Source organism: Jatropha curcas, chromosome 5, assembly GCF_041381405.1.
Source record: "Jatropha curcas cultivar XTBG-Jc1 chromosome 5, XTBG_Jcur_1.0, whole genome shotgun sequence".
Lineage (NCBI taxonomy): Eukaryota > Viridiplantae > Streptophyta > Magnoliopsida > Malpighiales > Euphorbiaceae > Jatropha > Jatropha curcas.
In genome coordinates this window covers 19,931,916-19,958,581 of record NC_143155.1, presented here as the reverse complement: position 1 = coordinate 19,958,581, position 26,666 = coordinate 19,931,916, and the positions used below count along the sequence as shown (strand labels likewise).

Below are 26,666 nucleotides of genomic sequence, written 5' to 3'. Positions count from 1 at the left end.
AAATTTTGTCAAAAGAGAAAATGATGATGTTGACGTTACAATAAGCTTTTTCAATTTTATTTCCTTGGATCCGTTACTAGGTGAGGTAAGTGAGGGAAAAAGTGAAACTCACTTTTTTCAAACGGGAAAATTTCTTCCTTACTATTACATTCCCACCACACAAATTCCAAAAGAAAGTCAAAAAAGTAGGCCGCCAGTTGTGCGCCATGAATTCAACCCTATTGTAGCCTACGTGATGAAAATTGACAGCACTACAACTTCCCCTGTGGCTCCACTGCTACTGCAACTGTACACACCGGCCGGAAAATCGAACCACCGAAGATTCTAGCAGCAAACACTCCATTCTTCGTGTTCTTCTTCTATCGTCTTTGGTACCTTCAATGTTCCTCGGTCGTGATTGAATACATTTTTTAATATGGCTTTTGCACAATCAAAATTTTTATTTGGATCCTACACAATTAAAAAAGTTGTGTAGAAAAATAATTGTTGCTCAAACAACCATAATAAAGAAATCATAAAATAAATCAAACCATAATCAATGTCAAACATTCGTAATGAAAAAAAATATAATACAATCAAACCACAATAATCACAAGTGCTAGAAGTGCTAGTTCAAGACAAGATTAGGTCAAACATGTCTCTTCTCTTCTATTATCTTCTCCTTCTTCATCTCTCTCTTCTGATCATTGAAAAACCCAATCTGGCCTTTTTTTACGAACCATAAAAATACCTTCTAGTTTTGTTGTAGCTTTTATTAAAGAGCTGGAAACTCATTCACAATTGATAAACAATACACATTTTGTCACCCACTACTTTAGCTCTACGATTCCAATGTTTTAGCCAAATGTCACAATGACTTTACTCAAAACGACTGTATCCTCTATTTTGCCGCTTGATACACAAAGCTCCTCGTCGCCTCCCTTCTCGTATTTATTTCAATGGGTGCTTTTTACGCTACAATAAATATAATTTGTTTAAAGGATCAGTGTCTGTTTCTTTTTACATGAGATTTTCTTCACTAGCACTTCCCATGTCAGAACATTACTGTAAGCCTCTTTCCTTCATTGTTGCCCATCACAAAGTTAATTTTTTTAATGTCATAAACTTTTTAACATTATGAAAATATAGAGTTTAGTGGGTCCAAGTACAGCCAAAATGTTTTTCCTATTACCTACATTAATAATTAAAAAAAATATATGAAAATGAAATAACAAGCAAAAAGTTTATGGATTTTGTATATATTTCGTTTTTCTTGGACTTGCAATTTCCCTTCCCCTTTTGATCTACATTATGGTTGCTGCCTTGAATTTGAGAATCAACATTAGCCTGCAAAGCCTCAATTTTGCTCTTACCAGACTTGCTGCCATTATCTTCCTCATCACCTTCACCATCCAATGCAATTCTGATATTTGAAGCCTCTCCTTTTAATTGCTCGTCTTTCTTTGAGAACATTTGAATCAGGAAAGGTTCCATGCTTGGCCTTCTTGACTGCAACTTGTTGACAAGTTCTCCAATTGCTGAGTTGTCATTCCGAAGTTTCACCTCACTGAACAGAAAGAGATAATTATAGTCTAATGCATGCAAAATTATAGCTTTCATATTAAAAGTGAAAAAATAGACAAGGGTATTGGAAAGTGAAAAGTATTTTAGGCAGGGAAGTGAAAACTTGAAAAATATAGTCAAATACCATATCGTCGCGTTTGAATACACTTTACATTGTACTTGAATACTTTATATAGAATATGCAAATATATACACTAGCAAAAATACATAATAATCCAAAAATGAATTCAAAAATACGGTATAAACAGAAAAACACAACATAGAAAACAAATAGTCACAAGCCAGTCATGTGGCACCATCTATGGCAGTATAGCCACAGATGGTGTACATACCTAGCACTGCTCTGGATATTACCATCTAGCCTTATTTTACCCAGCAGCAATGAAGAACATTCAACTATTTAGAGCCAAAAGGACTGCTTGTATTAAATTGAGCAGTACATTTCTAGGCCACTTCAAGATTTGCCTATGGTGAATGGAAAAGGAAGGAAAAATAATACTATTGACAGTTAGGAATTGGAGAATGTACAAGAGTTTAGATTTACCTCACATCTAATGCAGTATTTAATTGTTTCAATTCATCAAGCATGTTTACAGCTTCTCTAAACAGACTTTCATTTTCACCATCAGGGTTACTCAATATCCCATGATCACTTAAAAGTTGAATAGTTTTCTCTATGTCTTCCTGAAAGATAAAATCACAAGAAGATAAGCCTGAATATAATAAAATGTAAGCAGAGAGAAAAGAATTTGACATTACCTTCACTTTTGGATCATTTATTAAATGTTTTGCTGATTTTAAACTTTCAAATAGTTCCCAACTATGGCCAAGGGTCAAAGGATGGGTAACATTGGATTTTGCTTTAATGTTTGAATTCCTGTCTGCAGCAAAATTGATAACAGAAGATGAACTGGTAGTGCCCACATCAACTGATCCTCTGTTATCTACAGAATTTTCATTTCTCTTTGGAAATAAGTCTCTAAATATATCCTGAATGATCTGATTGGCCTTCATGTATACAAAAATAGCATCCGGGCCAAAATTTCTTGGATAACTTTTACCCAAACTGACAATTACCAGATTATTGTCAATCTTCTTCAATGCTTCAGCTAACACATTTACATCCAGAGTAAGAGAATTACGCTTCCTTCTTTTCTTAAGAACATTACCAAATTCCCGAGGTAATTGTTCTGTTATGTCGTTCCTTCCCAGCAAGTCATGAAGCATGTTTTCGCACCAACCAAAATTCAAAAAAAGCAAACACACTATCACAATCAATCTCAACATGACAATTGCATAGCCATCCTTCATATTACTGTGACATTTTCTGATCCACTCCATTGTATCTTTCTTATTATAAAGAAACTGATGGATGATGTCAACTATACGTTTTAGCATACCTTCTATAGATTGTGGGGCTTGTTCCGCTAATCTAGAAGTTTGGTTGCCATTGCCTTCCTCATAGATAAGCCATTCAACAAAAGAAGATTTTGTAGTGAGGAAGTATCCACGGAAGCAAGATAACAAAATCAGTTGGCGGTCAACAAGGTATAAGAAACAACCTGGTGAGATGTAGTCATATTCTTTACGCCAGTTGGCACTGTAAGCATCCACCAGAGCTTCCTGCAGAAACCACTTGAGAGACAGCTCTCCAGGTACTTTAATGTTATTGCTTGAGACATTCCTGCAGAGATCCTTAATCAAATTGTTCCAAGAATCATTCCATTCTAATCCACCCATGATTTTCTCATAGAATTCATTACATAGCTTACCAGAACCAAGAATCACTAATACTATCTTTCCAAGTTGCCCATGAGACAGCTTACCCTTCAAGCTAACATTTTCAAAAATCATTTCTTTGAAGAGATTTCTGAAAGTCTCAGTTCTTCTGAAAGAAATCATATTCTGTTTCAATGATTCTCTACAGTCTAGAGGATAAATGCAGGCAAAGGATTGTTCAACTGACATGCTAATTAATTTCTGCAGCTTATTGTTATCACGATAATGTCTGTCGAGAAACTTGGAATTCAAAAGAAATTTTGAGACCTCATATATATGAGAAAGAGACCTGCTTTGGCAGAAGAGAGAAAATGAATTCTTAACTGAGAATTTATATAGGGATTCAAGATTAGTCAAAACCTCCATGCCAACAGATATTAATTCAGAAGACCAATAACTACGAGAAGCAGAGATAAACTGGCGAATATCTACATAGCTGAGCTTTCCAATCCTTTTTATATATCTGCTGTCTATTTCTCTCAACCATTCTGCATCAGAGTTTATAAGGACATATATGGCATTTAGATTATTTAAATGTCTTTGCACACCCAAATAATTCAAGCAGAATTCTCCATAACTTGCATATGCACTCAGATCGTGAGTTTCAAGGCATTCGAGATACTCAAATACATGAACAATCTTAGCCTTCCAAAATATCCAGGAGTACATCAGAGTTTCAATGGAAGCCTCATCTTCTGATAGTCTCTCTTCCAACAAGTTTTCTAGATCAAGAACCAATTCATTTTCCCACACATACTTTGAGCTATTTACTTGAAAATGGGCATCAAGAATCTTTCGAGCTGATAACATTTCACCTCTGATACTCTTAAGTCTCTGAGAAGCATTCAGATGTTGTTTCATCATGGACAAGTTACCTAGATCATGCAACAAAATTTCAGATTCCAGACATACAAGCTCATAAAATTGGCTTGACTCGGTCTCTGCAAATGACTTTGCCTTTGCCAAGAGCTCTTCCTTTTGTGGAAAACGCTTTAAAGGCCAGCCTTTGCTCCCAGATGACCACAGAGAATTCGCAAACACATAACATATAATAAGCATAGCTGCACGCTTAAGATCTCCAGCCCTTCCAAGTAGATCAGCCTCAAGTAGAAGTTCACCTTTCAACTTTGCAATCTTTGCTGCCTCCATAAAGTTGCCTGATTCTTCTTCCAGTGACAGAAGCTCATCAAGGCACTCTAAAGCATTCAAGAAAGTTCGAATTGAGTCCATAGAATCAAAGGTTCTAACATATCTCATCATGGCTCTATTATCATTGAGCTTATGATAATGAAGAGCACATTTCTCCAGAAACTCTTGTTCAATTTTGGCCATTTCTTTGCTTCTTTTAACCATATATTGATCCGCAGTCACTTGTTTCCAGCATTGAATATATTGCAAGCCCATGTCAAAGAGTTCTCCTTTCAAACATGCAGACAAGCAATCTGAGAAATGGTTACCTGTAGCATATACTTCTGCTGCAAGCTTACAACATCCAGCAAGACTGAAACATTCTCCAGCTCTTTCAATAGCAGATTCCCCACATTGCAAATAAATTTGACCTACAATGGAAATAAGTTAAGAAGTAGAATGCCTATGAATATCAGAATGGAACATAATGATTATTTGTCAAGATCTTAGTGATAAACTGCAGTTTCAGGACAAGAGCATGATTATTTGTTAATTTTACCTGCCCGCTCATACTGCTTTAAAATAAAAAAACATTCTGCAGCAAGCTCCACCTTGCCAATGGATTCGAAAATTTCAGCAGCCTGCCCACGGGCTACAGAAGCCTCTTCAGGGTTTGAAGCATGCATTCTGTCTGCAGTTGCTTTAAGCCCAGCAGCCTTCGCTACTTTTTCACCATATGTATCTCCTGCTCTTACAAAACACATTGTTGCCATCTCATAGTTACCCTCACGTAAAAGCTGTGTGCCAGAATGAAAAGATAGATAAAAGTTACACTTACTCAGATAGATCAGAAAGACATAGTGTCCTTATCCATAAAAGAAAAACCTGATGGCAACTAATATTATAGTTAGATAAAGGGGAAAACATTGTACTCAACACCTCCAAGTATAGGCTCTCAAATTTGCATAAATTTAGTGGACAAGTTCATTTACATCAATCTGAAAAATCTCCCATCATTATGACCAACATTATCAAGCAACAGCTTTCGCATAAAATGAATTATCTAGTACTAAGAACATTAATGACAACAACAACTATGCTAGCTACAAGTGATTCAGATAAAAATCACAGAAACAAGATGCAGCTACCTTGTAACCCCTGGACTTCCACTCTTCTGGACTGCTGCTAACTTGCATTGCTTGTGCAAGTGAGTCATCCAGTGTCCTGACTTGGATAAGGGCTTTCTTCTTCCAGTAATCAAACATTGGTTTGGACAACTCTTCTAAATTCTCACAAATCCATAGTCTTTGTCTTGTACGAGTGATTGCAACATATAACTGCTTCAACTCAGAGCATAAGACATTGTGTTTTGCCATATTGAAAACAGGAGAGGACTCATCAAGTAAATTTTGCTCCTTCATGTACTCATAGACAACTCTCCATTTATTTCTTAGAGGTGATGAGCCGAAAAAGTTGTACAACAGTACATCCTACAAAAGATAACATTACAAATTATAAAGTAGATAACAAATAGGACATAAGGAATTTTGAATATTTCACAAGAAAATGATTATTCAGCACTGAGTGTAACACAGTTTAGTTTGTATCAATATGACCAACAACAAGTAGAAAGCCAAAGCTGTAATGAGATAAAGAGCACCATAGGACTTCTATTCACTTTTTCATTATGTTACATTTTATTCTGGTCCAAGAAATATTACTGTTGAAATCTTTGTAATTAAAGTCAATATTGTCTTTCCTAGTTTAGGTTTATTGTCTTTCCTAATTTAGGTTTATTCCTATTTAGATTTCTTCCTATATTGGAACAATCTTGTGTATATATATAGTGGTGTAGAGATTGAAAATATAACACACAATAAAAAGAAATTCGAAATATTCTTTCAACATGGTATCAGAGCCATTGCCGTGAATTTTTCGGCAACGGTTTCGGTTTGAAACAGGGCTGAGATATACACAGTGCCGCCGGAGTTAGGAGTTGGCCGTCACCGCCCAGCTCAGAAGGAAGAGGGACCGCCGATCGGCCCTCCGTCCAAGCCGCGTCGCCGTCCAACCACGCGCGTGTGCACACGCGCCGCCAGAAGTTTTCGGCCGTTCTTCACGCGCCGGCGCGTGCGGCTGTTTCCGGTGAGCTCCGTCGACGTTTCTTGTTCCGGCGGCCTCGATTTGTTGTGGCGTTCTTCCCTTGCTGGTTCTTCAGCACCAGTTTTTGCTTTTTTGCAATTTTTTCTTTTTTGGTTTATTTCTGCCGCTGCTAGTTCTTCGCCACTGCTGCTCAAAATTTTTTTTCTGACAATATGGCTGATGGAAAAAAGGTAGATATGGGTTTTCACTCAGAGAGCCCCTCTCTTCAGATTAGTCCAGTGAAGTTAGATGGAACAAACTACCTGGCTTGGTCTCGATCTTGCTTATTATTCATTGAAGCAAGAGGTTTGCAGGGATACCTTGATGGTGGCGCAACTAAACCAGTTTCGACAGATCCAGGCTTTAACAAATGGAAATCCGAGAATTCTCTTATTATGTCTTGGTTAATAAATTCCATGCAGCCAACTATTTCCCGAGGCTATTTGCTTCTTGATACAGCTAAGAAGATATGGGATGCCGCTTCACAGACGTATTCGCAAACTGGAAACTATGCTCAGAAGTATGAATTGCGACAGAAAGTTCATGAAACCAAACAGGGAGATCTAACTATCGCTCAGTATTTTGCTGAACTTAGTGGGTTATGGCAAGAACTGGATTATTACCAAGACTTTCAAGCCAAATGTACTGATGATGCGACTCAAGTTCAGAAGTTGATTGAAGCAGAACGTGTGTATGATTTTCTGGCTGGCCTAAACAACGAGTATGATCAGATTCGAGTCCAAGTTCTTGGACGAGATCCTTTTCCATCCTTGCGACAAGCATATTCTTTTGTACAGCAAGAGGAGACTCGGAGGAATGCAATGGTTCACAGATCTACAATTGATAAAGCAGGGTTGATTGCTAATTCTGCAAATAAACATATACAGGCTGCCAAGAACGGTTCTTCAGACAGAGATCAATTATTTTGTGACTATTGTGGTAAGAACAGGCACACTAAGGAGTTCTGCTGGAAATTACATGGACGCCCAACTAAAGGGCGTGGAGGAAAGCGGGTTAGTTCTTCTAGACTGCAGGCACACATATCTGATGGTGGAGCTTTATGTGAGGAAACATCTACTACTGGTAGCTTTTCTGATAAGGAAATTCAGTCCCTGAAACGATTGTTGTCACAACTTGATTCTTCCTCAACTCAGACTGCAGCTTCTAATTTTGTTAATTCAGGTAATGCTTTTCTTACCTTTCTTGCAAAAATTGCAAAACCCTCTTGGGTTATAGATTCAGGAGCAAATAAACATACAACAGGCTCTATAAAACATTTCCTCACATATTCTAAGTATCAAGGCACAGAAAAAAATTCGCATTGCGGATGGCTCCTTAGTACCCATTGCTAGCACAAGTTCTATTAACTGTACTTCCAATATTAAACTCTCCTCTGTTCTTCATGTCCCTAGATTCCCTATTAATCTGTTATCTGTTAGCTTAATCACAAAAGCGCTTAATTGCAAAGTAACCTTTTACCCTACTCATTGTATATTTCAGGAACTGAACACGGGGAGAATGATTGGCAGTGGTAGCTTGCGCGATGGACTATATCTGTTGGATGACGTTTGTCGTTTTTCAAATTCGGATACCGGTCAAGCTTTGTTAGGAACTTCTAGAAATCCTTCCCATGAAGTTATTCAATGGCATAGGAGATTAGGACATCCCTCTTTTTCTGTTTTAGGACGTTTATTTCCCACTTTATTTGCTAAGTGTGATTTCGATTCATTAGTATGTGATGCTTGTGACCTTGCCAAACACATCAGGCATTCTTATTCTCAAATTAATAATAAAAGCTTGATTCCTTTTGCTACTATTCATTCTGATGTATGGGGTCCTACTAAAACTATCTCTCTTTCTGGTTATAGGTGGTTTGTGACCTTTATTGATTGTTGTACTAGATTAACTTGGGTTTATTTGATGAAAACAAAAAATGAAGTTTTTTCGTGTTTTCAGAACTTCCATAGAATGATTTGTACTCAGTTTGATGCGCATGTTAAAATCCTAAGAACTGATAATGGTACTGAATACATGAATGCAGTTTTTCGTACCTATTTAGATTCTAATGGTATTATACATCAAACTAGTTGTGTCAATACTAGTGCTCAAAATGGAGTCGCGGAAAGGAAAAATAGGCATTTACTGGAAGTAACTAGGTCTCTTATGTTTACTATGAATCTTCCCAAACCATATTGGGGGGATGCTATTTTGACTGCTGCTTACCTTATCAATCGTATACCTCTTCGTACTTTAAATTTTAAAACTCCATTAGAGGTTCTTCAAGGAAAAAACTCTTATATTGTACCTCCTAAAGTCTTTGGTTGTGTTTGTTTTGTTCATCAGAATGGTCTAAGCAAATTAGATCCTAGAGCCTTGAAGTGTGTGTTTGTTGGTTACTCTGCTACTCAAAAAGGATACAAGTGTTATCATCCTCCTTCTAGAAAATATTTTGTGAGTATGGATGTTACCTTTCGGGAATTTGAGTCTTATTTTCCTTCCCAATCACCTCTTCAGGGGGAGAAATATCAGATGGAAGAGGTGATGAATGACGTTCCTTTCCAGGGGGAGTTTCCTGTAGACATAGATAGTAGGAGAGAACAACCCAAACCTCTAGAAAGATTGGATAGACCTGATTTGAAAACCTACACACGACGAACTAATACAGATACAACCATGGAGCATGAGACCTCTGATCAACCGTCTTCTCCAATTTCAGGCTCTGAAAATACAGCTGAACAAGAACTTGGTGAGTCTTCTTTAATTCCTGATGATTCTGATCCTAATCTTGATTCTAGCCCTTCTGACAATGACCTTGATATTCCTATTGCTCTTAGAAAAGGAGTTAGAACATGCACTAAACATCCCATCTCCCATTTCATCTCCTATAATGCTCTGTCCCCTTCCTATAGAGCCTTTGTTTTGTCTGTTTCTTCTGTTTCTATACCGCAGGATTGGCAAGAGGCATTACAGGACCCAAAATGGAAGGCTGCAATGGTTGAGGAGATGAGAGCTTTGGCAAAAAACGAGACATGGGATCTTGTAACTCCTCCATCAAGAAAGAAGCCAGTTGGATGTAAATGGGTGTTCACAGTTAAGCATAAGGCAGATGGTTCCATTGAGAGGTACAAGGCCAGATTGGTAGCTAGAGGGTTCAGTCAGACCTATGGAGTTGATTACCAGGAAACTTTTGCCCCTGTAGCCAAAATGAATACAATTAGAATTTTGTTGTCTTGTGCAGCCAATCTTGACTGGGAATTACATCAGTTTGATGTTAAAAACGCTTTTCTACATGGTGATTTGAAAGAAGAGGTGTATATGGAGATTCCTCCTGGATTTGATGATGACAAGACCAGAGGAAAAGTTTGCAAGCTGAAGAAGTCATTATATGGGCTGAAGCAATCACCAAGGGCATGGTTTGAAAGGTTTAGTAAAGCTATGCTTTCTTTTGGGTACATGCAGAGCGATGCTGATCATACTTTGTTCATTAAACATCATAAAGGTAAGATCACATTGCTTATTGTTTATGTTGATGATATAGTGATGACTGGAAATAATGAAGAAGAAATGACTCACTTGAGAAATTTGTTAGCTAGGGAGTTTGAGATTAAGGATTTGGGAAAGTTGAGATATTTCCTTAGGATAGAAGTTGCTAGATCAGAAAAAGGGATTTTTATTTCTCAAAGAAAGTACATCCTTGATCTCCTTAAAGAAACTGGTATGTTGGGATGTAAACCCGCAGAATCACCTATTGAAGCCAATCATAAGCTTCAAGCTGGCGTGGGAAGTTCAGTTGATGTTGGCAGGTATCAGAGATTGGTCGGGAGGTTGATTTACCTTGCCCATACTAGACCAGATATTGTCTATGCTGTAAGTTTAGTGAGTCAGTACATGCATGACCCTCGGGAGTCTCACTTAGAAGCTGTGCATCGGATTCTAAGATATTTAAAATCAGCTCCTGGTAGAGGACTTTTATTTTCTAAACATGGCCATTTGACAATAACAGGCTATACAGATGCGGATTGGGCTGGTTCTCTTGATGATAGGAGATCAACCTCAGGATATTGTGTTTTTGTTGGAGGAAACCTTGTCACATGGAGAAGCAAGAAGCAGGCTGTTGTTGCAAGGTCCAGTGCAGAAGCAGAATATAGAGCTATGGCACAAGGAATATGTGAACTCCTATGGTTGCGCAGATTAATGGAAGAGTTAAAGTTGATTGAAACAACAAATATATCATTGTTTTGTGATAGTAAAGCAGCCATCAGTATTATGAATAATCCAGTCCAGCATGATCGAACTAAGCACATAGAGATTGATCGTCACTTTATAAAAGAGAAGGGTTTGAATAGCAAACTGTTTCATCCTTTGGTTTGCAAGTTGGGCATGAGTAATATCTATGCACCAACTTGAGGGGGAGTGTTGAAATCTTTGTAATTAAAGTCAATATTGTCTTTTCTAGTTTAGGTTTATTGTCTTTTCTAATTTAGGTTTATTCCTATTTAGATTTCTTCCTATATTGGAACAATCTTGTGTATATATATAGTGGTGTAGAGATTGAAAATATAACACACAATAAAAAGAAATTCGAAATATTCTTTCAACAATTACCCTGGAAAAATCCTACAATAGTTGATCGATAACTGAATTATCAAAACAATGCATTATGATTTCAGGACATACAAAAGCAAAAAGTATAATTCAAAACGAGAACTCAAAATGCCAAATGATTGTAAACAGAATAAGCAAATCCTCTAACAGCATTAACAAGTAAAATAGGAAAAAAAAAGGAAAAAAACTAATACTGACCTGAAACTCTAGGCCCTTGCACTCCATTATAGTCAAGACAAGGGCGTGTTTCCCAACATAGTCATGCACTTCTTTCTTTGCCGAATCATCACGTACTAATATGACTTGTTCTGCTCCAAACCCAACAAAATTGGTCACTTCGTTCCCACTGCCCCCAAATATAGTCACAATTGCATTTTCATCATTTGTCGCTTCAAACCAAATTGGGGCTTCACCAAATATAAGACTAGTTTCATGGCTTAAAATATCAACAAATGAAGGGAAAAAACGATAAAGAAGGTCAATAACACTTTGAGCTAACTTGAGAATACCAGCATGGGTACGAAAGTTCTGGCTCAAATGAAAAATTTTAGATACTTGACCTTTCTCCTTTCTTCTGTCATATCCTTCACTTTTTGATCCTAAAACAAATTCACTGTAGAACACAGATCTTATGTCTTCAAACCTAAAATCAATGCCCCTTGCAATGGTTTGTGCTGTGTCACCAGAAAAAATGAAGCCCTCAGTAACGTTTCTGCAAATGTGCTTGAAAAGAGCAATCTGTCTCATTGTAAGATCTTGAACTTCATCAATATAGACAAAATCCATTATGTCACCCTCATATTTTCCATTGCTAAGCCTGAGATGAAGATCAATCACAAAATCAGCTGTATCAAAATCTCCATTTGCTATCTTCATCTTTTCATAATCTTCATAAATGTCATATATCATTTCTCTCTTCTCCCTACTTAAAGTCGACAGACGACCCTCAGAACGAGTAACATAATCTTTTCTTGCAAGTCTACCGTCACAAGATTCACCTGATTGCAAACCTCCTTTTATGTGAGACATTATCTCAGTAAAGACTCTAGATGAGTCCAGCTTCTTTGTCATCTGTGTATTGAAACGAGGCCAATAAATTGAACAGAACTTATCATAGTTAACTTCCCTTGTTGTTATGAAAGTTTGTAGGGCAAAGGATTCCAGACTTCCCATTTTTCCATGTAAAAACTGCCTCACATCAGGAAATCTTTCAAAATATGAATTGCCTATTGTTCCATCAAGCATCATCAAAAATTTGTGGAAAGTTATAGTAAGAGGATATAAATTGGAAGGAATATCGATAAAAGAATCTGGGATGTCCTTGAACGGTGCTATACCATCAATATCTTCCATATCAACGGAATTGCTTTCTGCCATATATTTCCCCCCCGATGCAAAGCTGTACGCATACAATAAAGCTTTTGTAATAAAACAAATCTCCCTGTAAAAAACTTCTTCATGTATTCACAGGTAACTAACCTATGTAAGAATTTCATCAATCTAGATGTCTTAAAAAATGAATACAGAAATTTATAGAATCTCTTGTAAATATTAGATGAAATTTTAGTCATTTCTGTATTCTGAAATCTTAGACAACCAATTAGTCATGTTAGAGAAAAGAAAGATATATATAAGAAGAGATTGACACATCTAACAAATATAGAAATGTCTAAGATTTCATTTAATATTTACAAGAGATTCTATACAGAAACAGTATCAAGCACATCCACGAAATAAAGAAATGCAAACTCGTATTTTAAAAGTATTTGTTCTACTAGTTAAATATGTTTACGCACCTTTTCAGCTGTGAAACATGATGTTTTACAGCATAACAAAGTGTAGAACTGACTGTCACAAAAAGCTGGTGCAAGACGTTCTTATTATCTTCTCTAACGCTGTCCTCAACCTTTTTTTCATCAGAAACATTGTTTCTCCAGCAGGCATCCTTTGACAAATTGCCAATGTCTTCACCAAATCCTTCAGTTGCCATATGGAACTGTTGCTCTTTCTGAAACAACTTCATTGTTAAAACAGTTGTTTTCCCAGTCCCTGACCGTCCTAGAATAAAAGTAGTTCTTTGGAACACAATTACTTCCAACTCTTCATCTGTCACTTCAAAAGGGAGTTCTAATTCTTTACCGTCACGGTCAGAAAGCAAGTGTTTCACAACTCCAGATGACAAGGAGTAGAATTTCATTAGCAACAAACTATCACTCACTTTGGAGTTTTCCACATAGCATCTAGAATCAGAAGCACCAAAATTTGAATCATTCCCTGCTTCATTGTTGATAGGACTCTTATAACGGACAATATCAAATGAGGTTGACCAAACTTTGGGAACTTCCAAGTCTCTAGACAAAACAAAATAAAAATAACACAATATAAGGAAATAATGCTTATTTGGTTTGTTCAGAAAGGAGTTCACATAGATCAAGGAAAATGACTGCAGGTTGAATTTAATGTCAACAAAAACATACCCTTCCAAACATTTCGCATTGCAACGATTGATGAAATCATCTGTGTGTCTTTCAAAGATCCCACTGAGACGTTTAACCAAACTCGGAATATCTTCCAAGGGTAATATATCCCAGACCTTCAGAACTTGAATGTATTTTACTTCCTTCACTATATCAACTGAACAGATCACATACAGTTCTTCAACCTTGAACTGTTTCAAGATTTGAGAAGAGCTTTCACAAGTTAAATCCACATTTATTTTCTTGGGACGCCATCCACTAGAAAGTCTTAGCAGAAGGTTCAAAACAGAAGGCTTTGTCCGTTTTGCTCTCAGCTTTCCAAATGATCTTCTAAAGTATTCACTGAAAAGAACCTGGGGATGCAATGAATTGACATGAAAAACATTTGCTCTGATTAATGCAAAACACATGGATGTTGGAGATGAGATTACACAATAGGAAAAATGTGAGGAATAGAATAGGTTTGACTACAGGTAAGTACCTTCCACCTGGCACATTTGAAAAGCACACTATTTCCATTAAGCAAATCATCAAGTTGATCAAACTCTTTCTTGACGTCTAGAATGGCTTTAGCCAATTCTTTATTTTCATCAGCATTAAAGAAACATTGACGATGTTTTGCATCACGAATTAGCATTTCCCAGATAGATCTACTTCTAAAAAGTGTTCTTTCATTCCCTAAAATCCAAAGGCAATGCCTGAATGGACAAAAAAAAAATGCTAAGATATTCAGTAACATACACTACACTCACTACCATTTCAAATTAGCATTTTTAGTCCTAAAACTATTATTAATGAAACAAGTTAAGAGTTTGAGGGAGCATAGTTTTCATAATAGAACAATTAAAATACTGAAGTGCGACTAAATTTTAAAATTTCAATGACTCAAGTGGATTTCAATTTAAATTGTTTTGAGTGTAAATTGCAAAGATAAAATCTATAATTTTACAATCAAGGACTAAAGTGCAGAATTGTTAACAAACCATAAGGATCAAAATATCTATTTTGAGAAGCTTACCCAGGGAGAAAATGAATACCAGTTAAATGCTTTTTATTGACAGTTATTATTAGAACTAATAAAGAGAAAGGTAGTAGAAAAAGAGTTGATCTGAAGTGCTACCTAGCCCTTGTAAGAGAAACATTAACTCTTCGAGGGTCAGACACAAACCCAATACCACCACTACTATTTGATCTCACTGTTGATATTATTACAATATCTTCCTCACCACCTTGGAATCCATCTATTGACTGGACTTTCACTGAAAAGCCATCAACTTTTTCATACTTGGAACTAAGTTTGTCTTGAATTGCAACTACCTGAGCAGCATAGGGAGATATAACGCCGATGCTGAGATTCTGTTTTAAGCCATTCCATGCTGTACATAAATAACAGGCAAGGATTCCAAATGAGAATCAATCTAAGACTCACTGCATGTTTTTCAACAGATCAGATATAGTATTAGCACAAAAAAGTTGCATAGAAGCAAAATAAATATTATCAACTTCATGGCATTATTTACTTTTTTTTTTTTTTAAATATGCATTATATCCTTGCTGCACTCTTCGACTTCTCACACAAGATGAATTTCTACATTATTGTCAACTATTTTACTCTGCATGTTTCTCCTTTATTGGATAAAACAAACATTGAGGTTCCAAATACAAGAAGAAATAATTGGTTAAGGATTAACTGGTTTGGCATATAACCTCATGTAAGACTTTATTTAAGAAATCAGCAAAAATTGGCTGACGGCATATTTTGCATAAAATATTGAATCCAAAATATCAGAAACAAGAAGAGGATGTTAAATGCCACCTACAGTGAGTACTCTTACTTGAATTACCAACTTCTGAAGAAAAAGGAAAAACAAAAACGAAAGGGCATTCAAAACTACTGGTAGATAAAATGAATAGCAGAGTATACAAAACTTGTGACTCGTAGATAATTTTTCCATTTGTTAAAATCAAGCAAATAGCAGGACAATGCTCGCTGCTAGTGATTCAAAAAAGATCTAGTTTAGTTCATAAATTTACAGAAAATTATAACAAGTAATCAAACTAGTTGTTGCATATAACATGGTCATTAAGTTTGTGAAATATTAGGCCATACAGGGAGAGCGAAGTTAGCATTTCAATGCAGTGTAAACTATTTCTTAAAATGTCAGTATTAAAAAATGTAATAACAGCATAAGCCAAGCAGGAAAAATATGAATTTTATAAATCACGAATAACAATTTCCAAATCAGGATACAAATAAAATATCGGACTCCCACTTATCATACCTTTGTATAGGCAATGAATTAATTTCAACACAACAGCTGCCTCAGCCATATTTCTTTGGCTACGTCCAACATCATCCACCTCTTCTCTTCCACCAGTTACATTTATGAATGAATAGGGACCAAACATTTGCCCTGGAAGATAACATTTCTCATAACTTCTTATCTTAACATTTGGTGCATCGATGATCTTATTAGAGTAGAAATTTGAATTTGGGAAGCTACTAATTGATGGATGCATTCTGTACTGCATTTTTAAAAGGTGTTTCGGATGACCTAAGAAGCTCAACCTTTCAAATAAGCTTCTTCCAAAGCCAGCTTCATAAGCAAGCTATAGAAAAAAAAAATGACATTAATATAACAAAACAGGAGTTTTTAAAAAATAAGAAATACAAAAAAAAGAAAAAGAATAAGAAAAAGTTAGGAATTATATCCGTACATTGCTCTCAACAGTAGCTGGTAACTGGCATTCATCACCAATAAGAATGGCATGTTTAATACCGGGAAGCTGAAGGGGAATTATCGATTCACATTCTTTCAACTGGGCTGCTTCATCAATAACCAATAAGTTCAATGGTTGCATTGCCAATGAATAGAGTTTATATGAACTAGATGCTGTGCAGAAAATTAAGGAAGCTGTTTGAAAGCAGAATCCCTCTATAGAATACTTGCTCATACCACTTGGAAGCTCAAGTTCACTGAAAGAACTATAGAGAGTTTCTAAAGTGGAAAGGCATTTGGTTCTATGCAAGTACAATTGTAATGAAATATCTGCAAAATATTCAGAAGAATCCCCATCTAACTCCTCCTGTGCAAAAAGCTTCTCAAGTTCTTCAGAAATTACATCATCACGAAAGAGCAAATTTTCAAAAGAGCCCAGTAAAATAACAAGGGTTTTTACACTTTGAATATTATGTTTCAGAATGTAGCTTTCAGGTATATGAGTGCATAAAGTAAGGACACATCTTTTCAGTTGTGATACAGTAGAGCAGAATCTTTCTCTCATGAATTCAAGAAATGATTTATGCTTTCCACTGCAAACCTCAGCCCCATTACTGCAACTTTCATCTTTTTTCTTATTTTCCTGATCATAATCCTGCTCTTTGATCAATTCATTTTGCAAGAAAATATAGTACTGACAAACACAATCTTCAAAAAAATTTATTGTCGCAGTGAAACAGTACCGCCAACCAGTCGAAGGTGCAAAGCACTCTGTAAGCCTCTTAACACGATAATCCAAATATATGTCTTCAATATCTGAGTTGACTTTGAGCCTGTCTTTATGCCCGAATAAAAGAATATTTCCTAAAGAACAAAACAAAGCATCAGTTGCTGAGTCTGTTTCAGAGGATTCTGTCACCAGCTTTAGGACCCTAGAAGCCAATTCTGTTATAGCAACATTGGTTGGGGCACAAATCAGGACCCTACATTTCACCCTTAAGAGGGTAAAGAGAAACATACTAATGGTTTTAGTTTTCCCTGTCCCTGGAGGGCCCCAAATAAGTTCCACAGCAGACCTGTGATTGCACTGCGTTCTACAAAGACAAGCCAAAATTGCCTCAGTTTGAGATTCATTCAATGTAGATGATAGATTCATAACGATATTTTCATCCCAGGTTCCAGTGTTCTGCATGGAACAGAGGCTGCAATTTTCCTCAACCTGTTACATTACATGAAACTCCAATTTAAACCCATTAATATAGGCGGCATTTCAAATACATGCAAGGAAACTGCTCAACAATTTTGTTTGGAAAATGAATAAGAAATTACTGAATTGAATAAAAACAGATATTTAATCTCACTATACATAAGATATAAAAAGGGTGCTGAAGAGCATCAGTAAGATGATTTATGCACAAATCTATTGTAAGTTTTAAGTAAACTTTCAGAATCATTTTCACAACAATTATATTCAATCCCCTTACCATTGAATTAAGGCACAGAACTTCCTTAATGATATCCAAATTTCCAAATGTGTGCAATCTATTCCATATTCTTCTGTTAGTGGTCATATTTGTCAAGAAAATCACAACAAAAGATTTCTGCATTTCATCAATAACTCCAATGTCCTTTGATGGCCTGACTTTAAAACGAGTAGATGATGCACTAGCATCCTCAATCTCATCCTCTGGTATATTGGTGACCAGAGCTAAAGTCCATGTCCTTCCCGCCCTTTGCAAATCAGAAACGGTTTCAGGTTTAATGTCTGCCAGAAGAACAACATCTCCAGGCAATGTTTTGTAAAACTCCTTGCGGCGATCACTGAAACCATTTCTCCAATAATCAATCTTAATATCATAAAACAATGTTTGATTACGCCTGCTCCGAGACAATGAAATAACTTCAGATGTTGGTGCTTTGGAAATAATCTCCATACTTGAATGCAGCCGTGCCCGTGTTTCCTCCAATAAGGGAAGTACATATGATGAAAAATAATGCTTAACCGATTCAAACAAATCTGGAATTGCTGCCACCTACAAAAAATTGAAATATCACCGTGTTATGAAAAGCTAGAGATGAAATTCTCAAGAGTCAACTGCTGCATTGATGACTGAAAATATGTAGTCTGAATGCCAGCATTGAGATTACTCTCCAACAGCATATGATTATCAGATCAAGAAACTGGAGATAAAAGCATCGCCTACACCTTTGGAGAGTTTTAAAAGAAGGGAAGACAAGTATTGACTTCAAAAATGAAATGAACTCGTCAAGCGGATAACATGGATCAATCTAGAATATAACTTTGCAAGAGTATTAGTTGTTCTATTCAACAACAAAGAATTTTGTCAAGTTTGTTTGTTACTTTGTTATATATTAATAACAAATGAAAACCCTTCAATGATATGCCTGTTTTAGCTGTTATTATTGGAAGATAAGCAAATATGCTTGGCATTTTGCATGAGCAATCATTTCTCAAGAAGACGAGAACAAAATACATTTTAAGTGATAGTTAGAAGAAAATTATTGATTCGCTCAACTATCAAGTTCTTTTTGAGGCATGAAGCAACCAATACTGTGAAACAACAAATGATGCCAAGTATGCACATCAACTTATTATGACTCAACATACCCAGCTTTATCATCAATCATATGGATAAAAGAATAATAAAACAGTGAAGATCTCGTTATACACCAATTACAGTATGATCTGTTGCACTTCCCCATCCAAGAAGTATAAGTATCATTGTGAAACAAGCACCTTGATATCCTAAACCGTCCCAATCCCAGACTTCACTCTATAAAGCATGCAAATCTAATGGAATGAATGAATTTCCGTTGATTGTTTGTTGAATTTTCAGTCAATTACATTGAAAATCAATTCGTTCTACATTGATATACTCTAACAGAACGTACAGGAACAAAACTTATTACTTCTCATTGATTACATTGCCATTTCATGGCATCATTGGGACCCATCACATTCTACCAAAAATACCAAGTTATTTATTCAGATTGAGTTAGAGCTCCTTCCACATGGCTCTAATCATTCTAGTAAACTTTTGCAGCACATTCACATGCAGAGAAAGGGAAGGAAGGCAAGAAAAAGCAATCAAAAAACTGAATATTGGGCCACTCCAAGCCCAACCCATCAAGCATATCAGCAAATAGAACAGTCATAAAACTGAACACGACAATAAAAAAAAGGGAAATTATTATTTCATCCTGAGGTTTTACTAAATTATTTAAGTAGTCCTATTGTTTGGTTAAATATCCAACACATCCTTCACATTTTGCTCCGTTAACCTAAATAGTCCTTCTGTACTTTTTTTTTTTTTTTGTGTTTTTGCCGTCAAATCACAAGAAAAGGCAACAGAGTGTTGAGAGGGATCTTTTAAAATGACAAATTTGCCCTTAATTTCAAAAGGGCTTGTCACGAACAATTCACAATAAACACAAAACCTCTTTGAACCTATTAAATTGATAATAACCGCGAATGATAGAGTTTCAAGAAACCAACGTTCTATCCGGCATTTGATCGAACGTCTTGTATGCCAACTACAATTCACACTTGGATACGGTCAATCTATAAGTGGTTCTTGCGCTTACATGACATCTCCCTCAGAGACCCAAAAACAATCCCTTAACGGTCTCCTCGTCTCAAAGTATGCCTCCACTGCCGAAACTCAAACGCTCTCAGGAATTCCTTACACAATCATGCCCTTCAGCTCCTTTTTCGCCTCTTCAAATCTCCCCAATCCCAACCATGCCTTCATCGCCAAAACAGGGAGACTAGCGTGTTGTGCACTACCATCGCTGCCTTCTCTCAATACCCTAACGCGCTTAATCACACTCATACTCTCTTTTTGCAAGTGTATCGCCGAGATGAATCGAACATCTTGGTCTCGAGATTAAAGTTTAACTATTGGGGTTTTCTCATTAGATCACTGTGCATTAGTGTGAGTCTATATTCAAGGATGCAGAGACAAGGCTCCTGATGCACATCACAGGTTTACTTCCCTGGCTCTATTTACATCTCAGCAAGGACACAATTGAGAACCTCCTTGCTTGTGTTTCATCACTACTATGCAACGAATGGTTCCAAAGCACTCAGCTTTAGCTTTTGGGCACTTGTTGTGATGCTGTTCATGCTCAACGAATGCCCTTTAATAATAATGATAATAATAATAATAATAATAAGGTATTAAAGTGTTTTTACTGTGGTCTAACGGCAAAAGTATAAAAAACTAGAGGAAGGACTATTTAGGATGAGGGAGCAAAACGTCAAGAATGTGTTGAATATTTAATCAAACTATAGGACTATTTAAATAATTTAGTAAAACCTCAAGGATGAAATAATAATTTTTCCTAAAAAAAAATAATAATCCAAAAGCTGCACATGATTGTAATAAAAGGAGCGAAAAAACCGAACCTTGAAAAGTTGATCATTGTAAATGTCCTCAAGAGACCAGGAAAATATGGTAGTAATGAAATCACAGTCATCAGGAATTCCTCTATTTTTGCTTGAAGTCTGTACTTCCATCATTTTTATTTGAATTATTTTCCTTGCTCTATTGTCTCCTTAAAACCCACATAAGAAATTTTATTTCTTAGCAATAGAGGAAAGATACAAACAACGAACCCATAGAGTATATTGGTTTTATCATTTAAAACCCATATGAGAAAATGCAATTTCTTTGCCGCAAAGGAAGGAATAAGGAGACTCATGAAAGCAGAAAGTAACTACGATTCTTTCGTAGTACAAGCACTAGTATGTATATGTTGTGCGGTGCCCACTCAAGTGGGACCCACAATAAATTTGAAAGGAAAATAAATTGAAAAAGAAAAAAGAAAAACAACACGTTTTGATTTATTTTCAAAGGTTGGCATGCCTTTTGACAAACTTGAGTGTCGTGCATTGGTAATGCACGACTCTCTTAAATTCTCTTTGAATCCTCTCCTATAAATAGAGGATATGAGCCAAGCTCAATGCACACAGAACACCAGAAACGAGAGAGAAAATGTAGTGAGAGAGTGTTACCGTTTTAGGATGGGTTCCTAAAACGAGGGAGAGAAAAATAGTGAGGATTATTTTGGGGTGTTTTTGGGAAACACTTTGTGTGCCACTATTTTTGTATTACTCTCTTTGTGTACCTACTATTTTTTAATAGTGGAAGAATTATTCGGAGTTTGTCCCGTGGACGTAGCCCTAAACAGTTGAGGGTGAACCACGTAAATTTCTGTGTGTCCCATTTCTATTTTTCCGCTGCCGTAATAATTTTCTCTTAATTGGTTGAAAGGGTCCAACGAGTGGTATTAGAGCTGATGCCCAACAACTGGTATCAGAGCTGATTCCTAACGGTATAAAAAGAAAGAGATTTGCATTAGCCATTAGCAATAACCCTTCTCATCTTTTGTGTTGCTTTTGATCAAAGAAAAACGAGAACGCTTCCGCTGACCCATAGAAGACTTGCTTTCAATTTTTACAAAATATCTTGGTCAAAGGAAAGAAAATATCCGTCTTTCAAATTTCAAACTCTGTCTTGTCTTCCCAATTCCCATGCCCAAGCTGAACTTTTTTTTTTTTTTTGGGTGGAAGCCGAATCGTATTCTATTGAAACTAGATTGAATTAAAGTCGTAAACTTGGAAGTTGTACGAATCAGAATCAGGCTTTAATATTATTGCACACTGATATATTCTATTCATTTTTGAAAGATGATATGATATGTACATTTGTATAGGATAATTAAACATTAATTACTAATATATTACTCCCTCAAGGGGAAGGCTACCATTTGTATAGGTTGCTTGCCAATCAAACTTGGACTGAACTTGAACTTCTTTCATCGACCAGTTGTTGGAAACTTTTGGGGTTTAAAAAATGACTATAGCAGAAATAATGGCAGTATGAACAAAGACAGCCTGCATAAGTTTAGCATTTGGGAACTCAGAAAAAAAAAGTTTGTATTCATTTCTAATGTACTGAATGTTGAGTCAGATTTTAAGCAGTTTTTTAGATTCTGCTTAGGCAATCTCAAAGTTTCTTAAAGACTTAGATAATGTATAAGCAATCGTTTAAATAATAGTTAACAAGGAACCTTGGCTTAAAGACACAAGTCAATTGTTCCTATAAAGAAATTCTCACCCTTGTTTTTCTCTGTTATGCCATTTTTCCCTTTTCCTACGAAGAAATTCTCAGCATTTTTTTTAATGTATAATTTCCCTCATTTTACTTCCTCTCAGTTGCATTTTCCCATATAATACCATGCTGTGCATGCTGTTAGAAGCACAAGACTACTTGTATATTGACTGGCTTTGACCTCCATGTTGTTTTACAATCTATTATGAACACGTTAATTCATGGATTGAAAAACATATAATGGTTGATTTTTCAAAAATAATTATGTGAATATGTTGTTGATGTCTAATACATTGTAAATATATATTCTGTATAATTAGTACATTTCTCAAATTTAAAGAAGTTAATTTTTTTTCTGACATGGTTATAAACTGAAGAACCAAAGTTAAAAATGGTGTTTAAAGTTGCCATCCATATATATATATTACTCTCATATCATTTCATTGTTTGTGGATAGAAATGAGAAAATATTCTTGGAGGTCATTTTCATGATTCAGCAAATTGATAATAGATGCATGCATGGTTGTTTGATGTGATGAGATGATAAACTATAATGCTATCTAGCTGTGTTTGTTTTTAACACACACGAACCATGCACTACTAATTTCTGCTATATATAACTTAATTAATTTCTTAATTTCTACATATATTTTCCTTTTCTTTTCTCCTTTTATATAGTTCCATCCAATAATAAACTATAATGGGTATTTCACATTGACTTTCAAGATACATTTTAACTCTCAACTCTATTGCTGCTCACTCTTAAATCATAATGCTAATTAATAAAGAAAAAGAACATATATAATGTATGTGATGACACTTTAATGCAGATGTAGACAAAAATAATCTACTGGTGATGAGTGATATTTGTTCCTACCCATGTTTTTTTTTTCTTGTTTATGAAATTTTCTTGTTATTTTATGAGCTAAAAAATGAGAAATTTATAATAAAATTTTGATGTGGGATGGGATAAGAAAGTTGCATAAAGATAGTAGGACCCTTTTGGAGAGTTAGAGTGAAAAAAACAGAAAGAAAAAAAAAATCCCACATGACAGTTATTTGGTAATTCAATTCTGGCATTTGTTCAAGTTTCTTTCTTTGTTTGTTTGATTTGTTTCTCTTTGATTTGGTACTTGGAATTGGAAGCAAGGGGCGGGGAAGGGAAGGGGCCATATTTACTCGCATATGATCATCATATAATGGCTGTCAAAGAGAAAGAGAAAGAGAAAGAGAGAGAGAGAGAGAGAGAGAGAGAGCCATGAAATATTCTTTCTCTTGGGTTAGCAGTATCCATCACAAGGTCACGGTGGAGTGGAGAGATATTCTTTTCTAGAGACCACTACTTAAATTTCGTGCATGCACTCCACTTTAATCTTTATTCCATCTTGGGTTCATTGCGCGTTGGGTTAAGATATCTATTTAAAATGCTTTATTTGAATCCAACTTATTTTTTAATCAGGTATTTAAATTTGGTATGTATATATTTAAAATTTTATTTGTATCGTTACAAATTCATTTATCACGTATAGGTGATGCACTTAAGCGCCGTCCATTTTCGAGTAGTTGATTCCGCAGGTGAATTACTATATACATCTTAGTGGATTTCGATTTCCATAACCATTATCATGCAGTCTTAATCAACCAACACTTTTTTCGGTTCATCCTGCACCTCCATATGTGTTTAACTAAAATGGTCTACTTGAAGCTCTCAACAACTATCTCCTTTCCGGATTCTAGATTAGTACGCAGTGGGGCACCGTAATCCAGTTTTTGATTCATTCCACAATGTCAATTTTGCTTATCAAAAATAGCCAAGTCAGAGCTTTCAACAACTATCTGAAGGTGTCCTATTATGATTGGATAAATCAAATACTTGAATAAATCCGACCTATTAATAATCTAATTAATTCTATAGGTCTCGATCTCTCTAAAGCAAATTTAAATATAAATATATTTTTTTGAAAGATTTGAAACTGGTATATAAATGTTAAACTATTTAAAGAATTTAATTATAAATAATTTAAAATAAATGAATACACGCTACACTTCCATTGCATCCCTATTTATATACATTGCTTATCAGTCACTCCTATTTTTTGACCCCATTAACTTGATATTTCAACTCTTTTGTCTTCAGTTGAATTGAAACTATTTATCTTATTAAGCCAATAATCAAAATCCACTAATATTATCTCTTTTAATTTTAATTTTCTTATTTAAAAAATATAAATAATTTTTTTGATTTATTAAAAAAATTCTTATGAGAGTAAATTTTATGTCAAATTTAATTGAGCACTTATAATATCTGATATTGTTATTAATAAGTTATATTAAAAAAAAATTTCACTTGTAAAATTATCATAGTTTTATAAAGGAATATGTCTTATCTTTAACTCGTGTGTGCGTATTGTGTGTTTTTAATTTAAGTATTTAACCAATAAAAAAATCAATTATAAATATTTAATTGTTAATAAATAAAAATATTAAAAATAAATTCCAATTCCTAAACCAAAGAAACTAGTTAGTAGAAACAAGATCATGTGGGTGGGAATTGGAAAATGGGAAGTGGGAATGTGCACTTTAACAAGAGTCTTTCTTTTTTTTATTGATTATGGTGTAATAACAAAATAGTTATTGACTAACATGTAATTGATTTTTTGCTACTTACTTTATCGCTACATCCATTCCACTAAAACTATCAAAATTTTAATTTTTCTCACTTCATTTTTCATTTTAGAAAATTAAAGAATCATTAATTATTTTTTCAACTTTATCCTTGTACATTAAGTAAACATCACTTATTTAAAGAAGGAAGAAAATTCAAAATGCCCCTTAAACTTAAGACCAATATAAAAATTAGGGGTGAGTAACGACCGGGTCGGGCTAAATAAGAGAGAATGGTTTTATTGACCCAACCCCTTTAAAAATCGAATCAGGTTATTCGACGCTTGTTTAACCTGATTTTTAATTAAATATTTTTCTATGGGTTGAATACTTTTTTTAATATGGCTTTTGCACAATCAAAATTTTTATTTGGATCCTACACAATTAAAAAAGTTGTCTAGAAAAATAATTGTTGCTCAAACAACCATAATAAACAAATCATAAAATAAATCAAACCATAATCAACATCAAACATTTGTAATGAAAAAAAAAAATATAATACAATCAAACCACAATAATCACAATCATATACCATAATTTTCCATCTTTAAATCATAACCAAACCATAGCAAATTAAAAAGTCCTAATTAAGTACTTAACATACATAATAGAAATAAAAAACATGAAAACTTAAATATTATATTTTTAGTTGCTCAAGAAAAATACACGTCATCTTCAAGAAAAAATTAATTTTATAAATAAAAGAAGAAAGCAAGAAGAATGAGTCATGTGAAAAAACACTTGAAAAAAAAATTAATATTTTCATTATTTCTGGTAGGATCGAGTTAAACAAGGTATTTAATCGATCCACCCGATCCAAATAAGAGAATACATCCCTCAAATTATCTAATCCGATCTGACCCAAAAATCATTATAACCCTATATTTTCGGTTTGGTCGGACCGGGTTAGGTTGTTCGGGTTTTGCATAACCCTACTATAAATTGTCCATTTTTTACCTTTTTTTGACAAAATTCCCACCACTTGGGCTTAAAGGTAAAAATTGTCCATTTTCTTCTTTCTCCAGCCTCAGTGTACTTCACGCGGTCAAATTAAACTAACCTTATTTTTATTAATAAAAGCATAAAGTAAGGAAAGACAGTCCAAAATCTCCTCCTCGTCTCAATGCAGTCTTCACTTTCAAAAGACTACCATGTCAAACATGTATCTTCTCTTCCATCATCTTCTCCTTCTTCATCTCTCTCTTCTGATCATTGAATAACCCAATCTGGCCTTTTATTACGAACCATAAAAATACCTTCTAGTTTTGTTGTAGCTTTTATTAAAGAGCTGGAAACTCATTCACAATTGATAATCAATACACATTTTGTCACCCACTACTTTAGCTCTACGATTCCAATGTTTTAGCCAAATGTCACCATGACTTTACTCCAAACGACTGTATACTCAAAGCTCCTTCGTCGCCTCCCTTCTCGTATTTATTTCAATGGGT

The 26,666-nt window shown here is 35.1% G+C and overlaps 1 protein-coding gene across 2 annotated transcripts; it reads right to left on the bottom strand.

Annotated features, from left to right (window-relative positions):
* Nucleotides 1–623: 623 nt before the first annotated feature.
* On the bottom strand, nucleotides 624–21,122 carry LOC119370308 (uncharacterized). Of its 2 annotated transcripts, none has more exons than XM_089721584.1 (14): nucleotides 20,844–21,122; nucleotides 17,899–18,447; nucleotides 16,413–17,633; nucleotides 15,977–16,304; nucleotides 14,815–15,070; nucleotides 14,176–14,392; nucleotides 13,695–14,047; nucleotides 13,014–13,568; nucleotides 11,416–12,616; nucleotides 5,619–5,960; nucleotides 5,030–5,267; nucleotides 2,323–4,901; nucleotides 2,108–2,247; nucleotides 624–1,546 (listed from the first exon to the last, which is right to left on the bottom strand). In XM_089721584.1, the coding sequence occupies exons 1-14, from the start codon at nucleotides 20,955–20,957 to the stop codon at nucleotides 1,177–1,179; spliced, it is 8,463 nt and encodes a 2,820-aa protein (XP_089577710.1). In that variant the 5' UTR covers nucleotides 20,958–21,122; the 3' UTR covers nucleotides 624–1,176. The 2 variants fall into 2 exon arrangements, with proteins under 2 accessions (XP_089577710.1, XP_089577711.1); XM_089721585.1 differs by lacking the exon at nucleotides 20,844–21,122 and adding an exon at nucleotides 19,932–20,780.
* Between the last annotated feature and the right edge of the window lie 5,544 nt (nucleotides 21,123–26,666).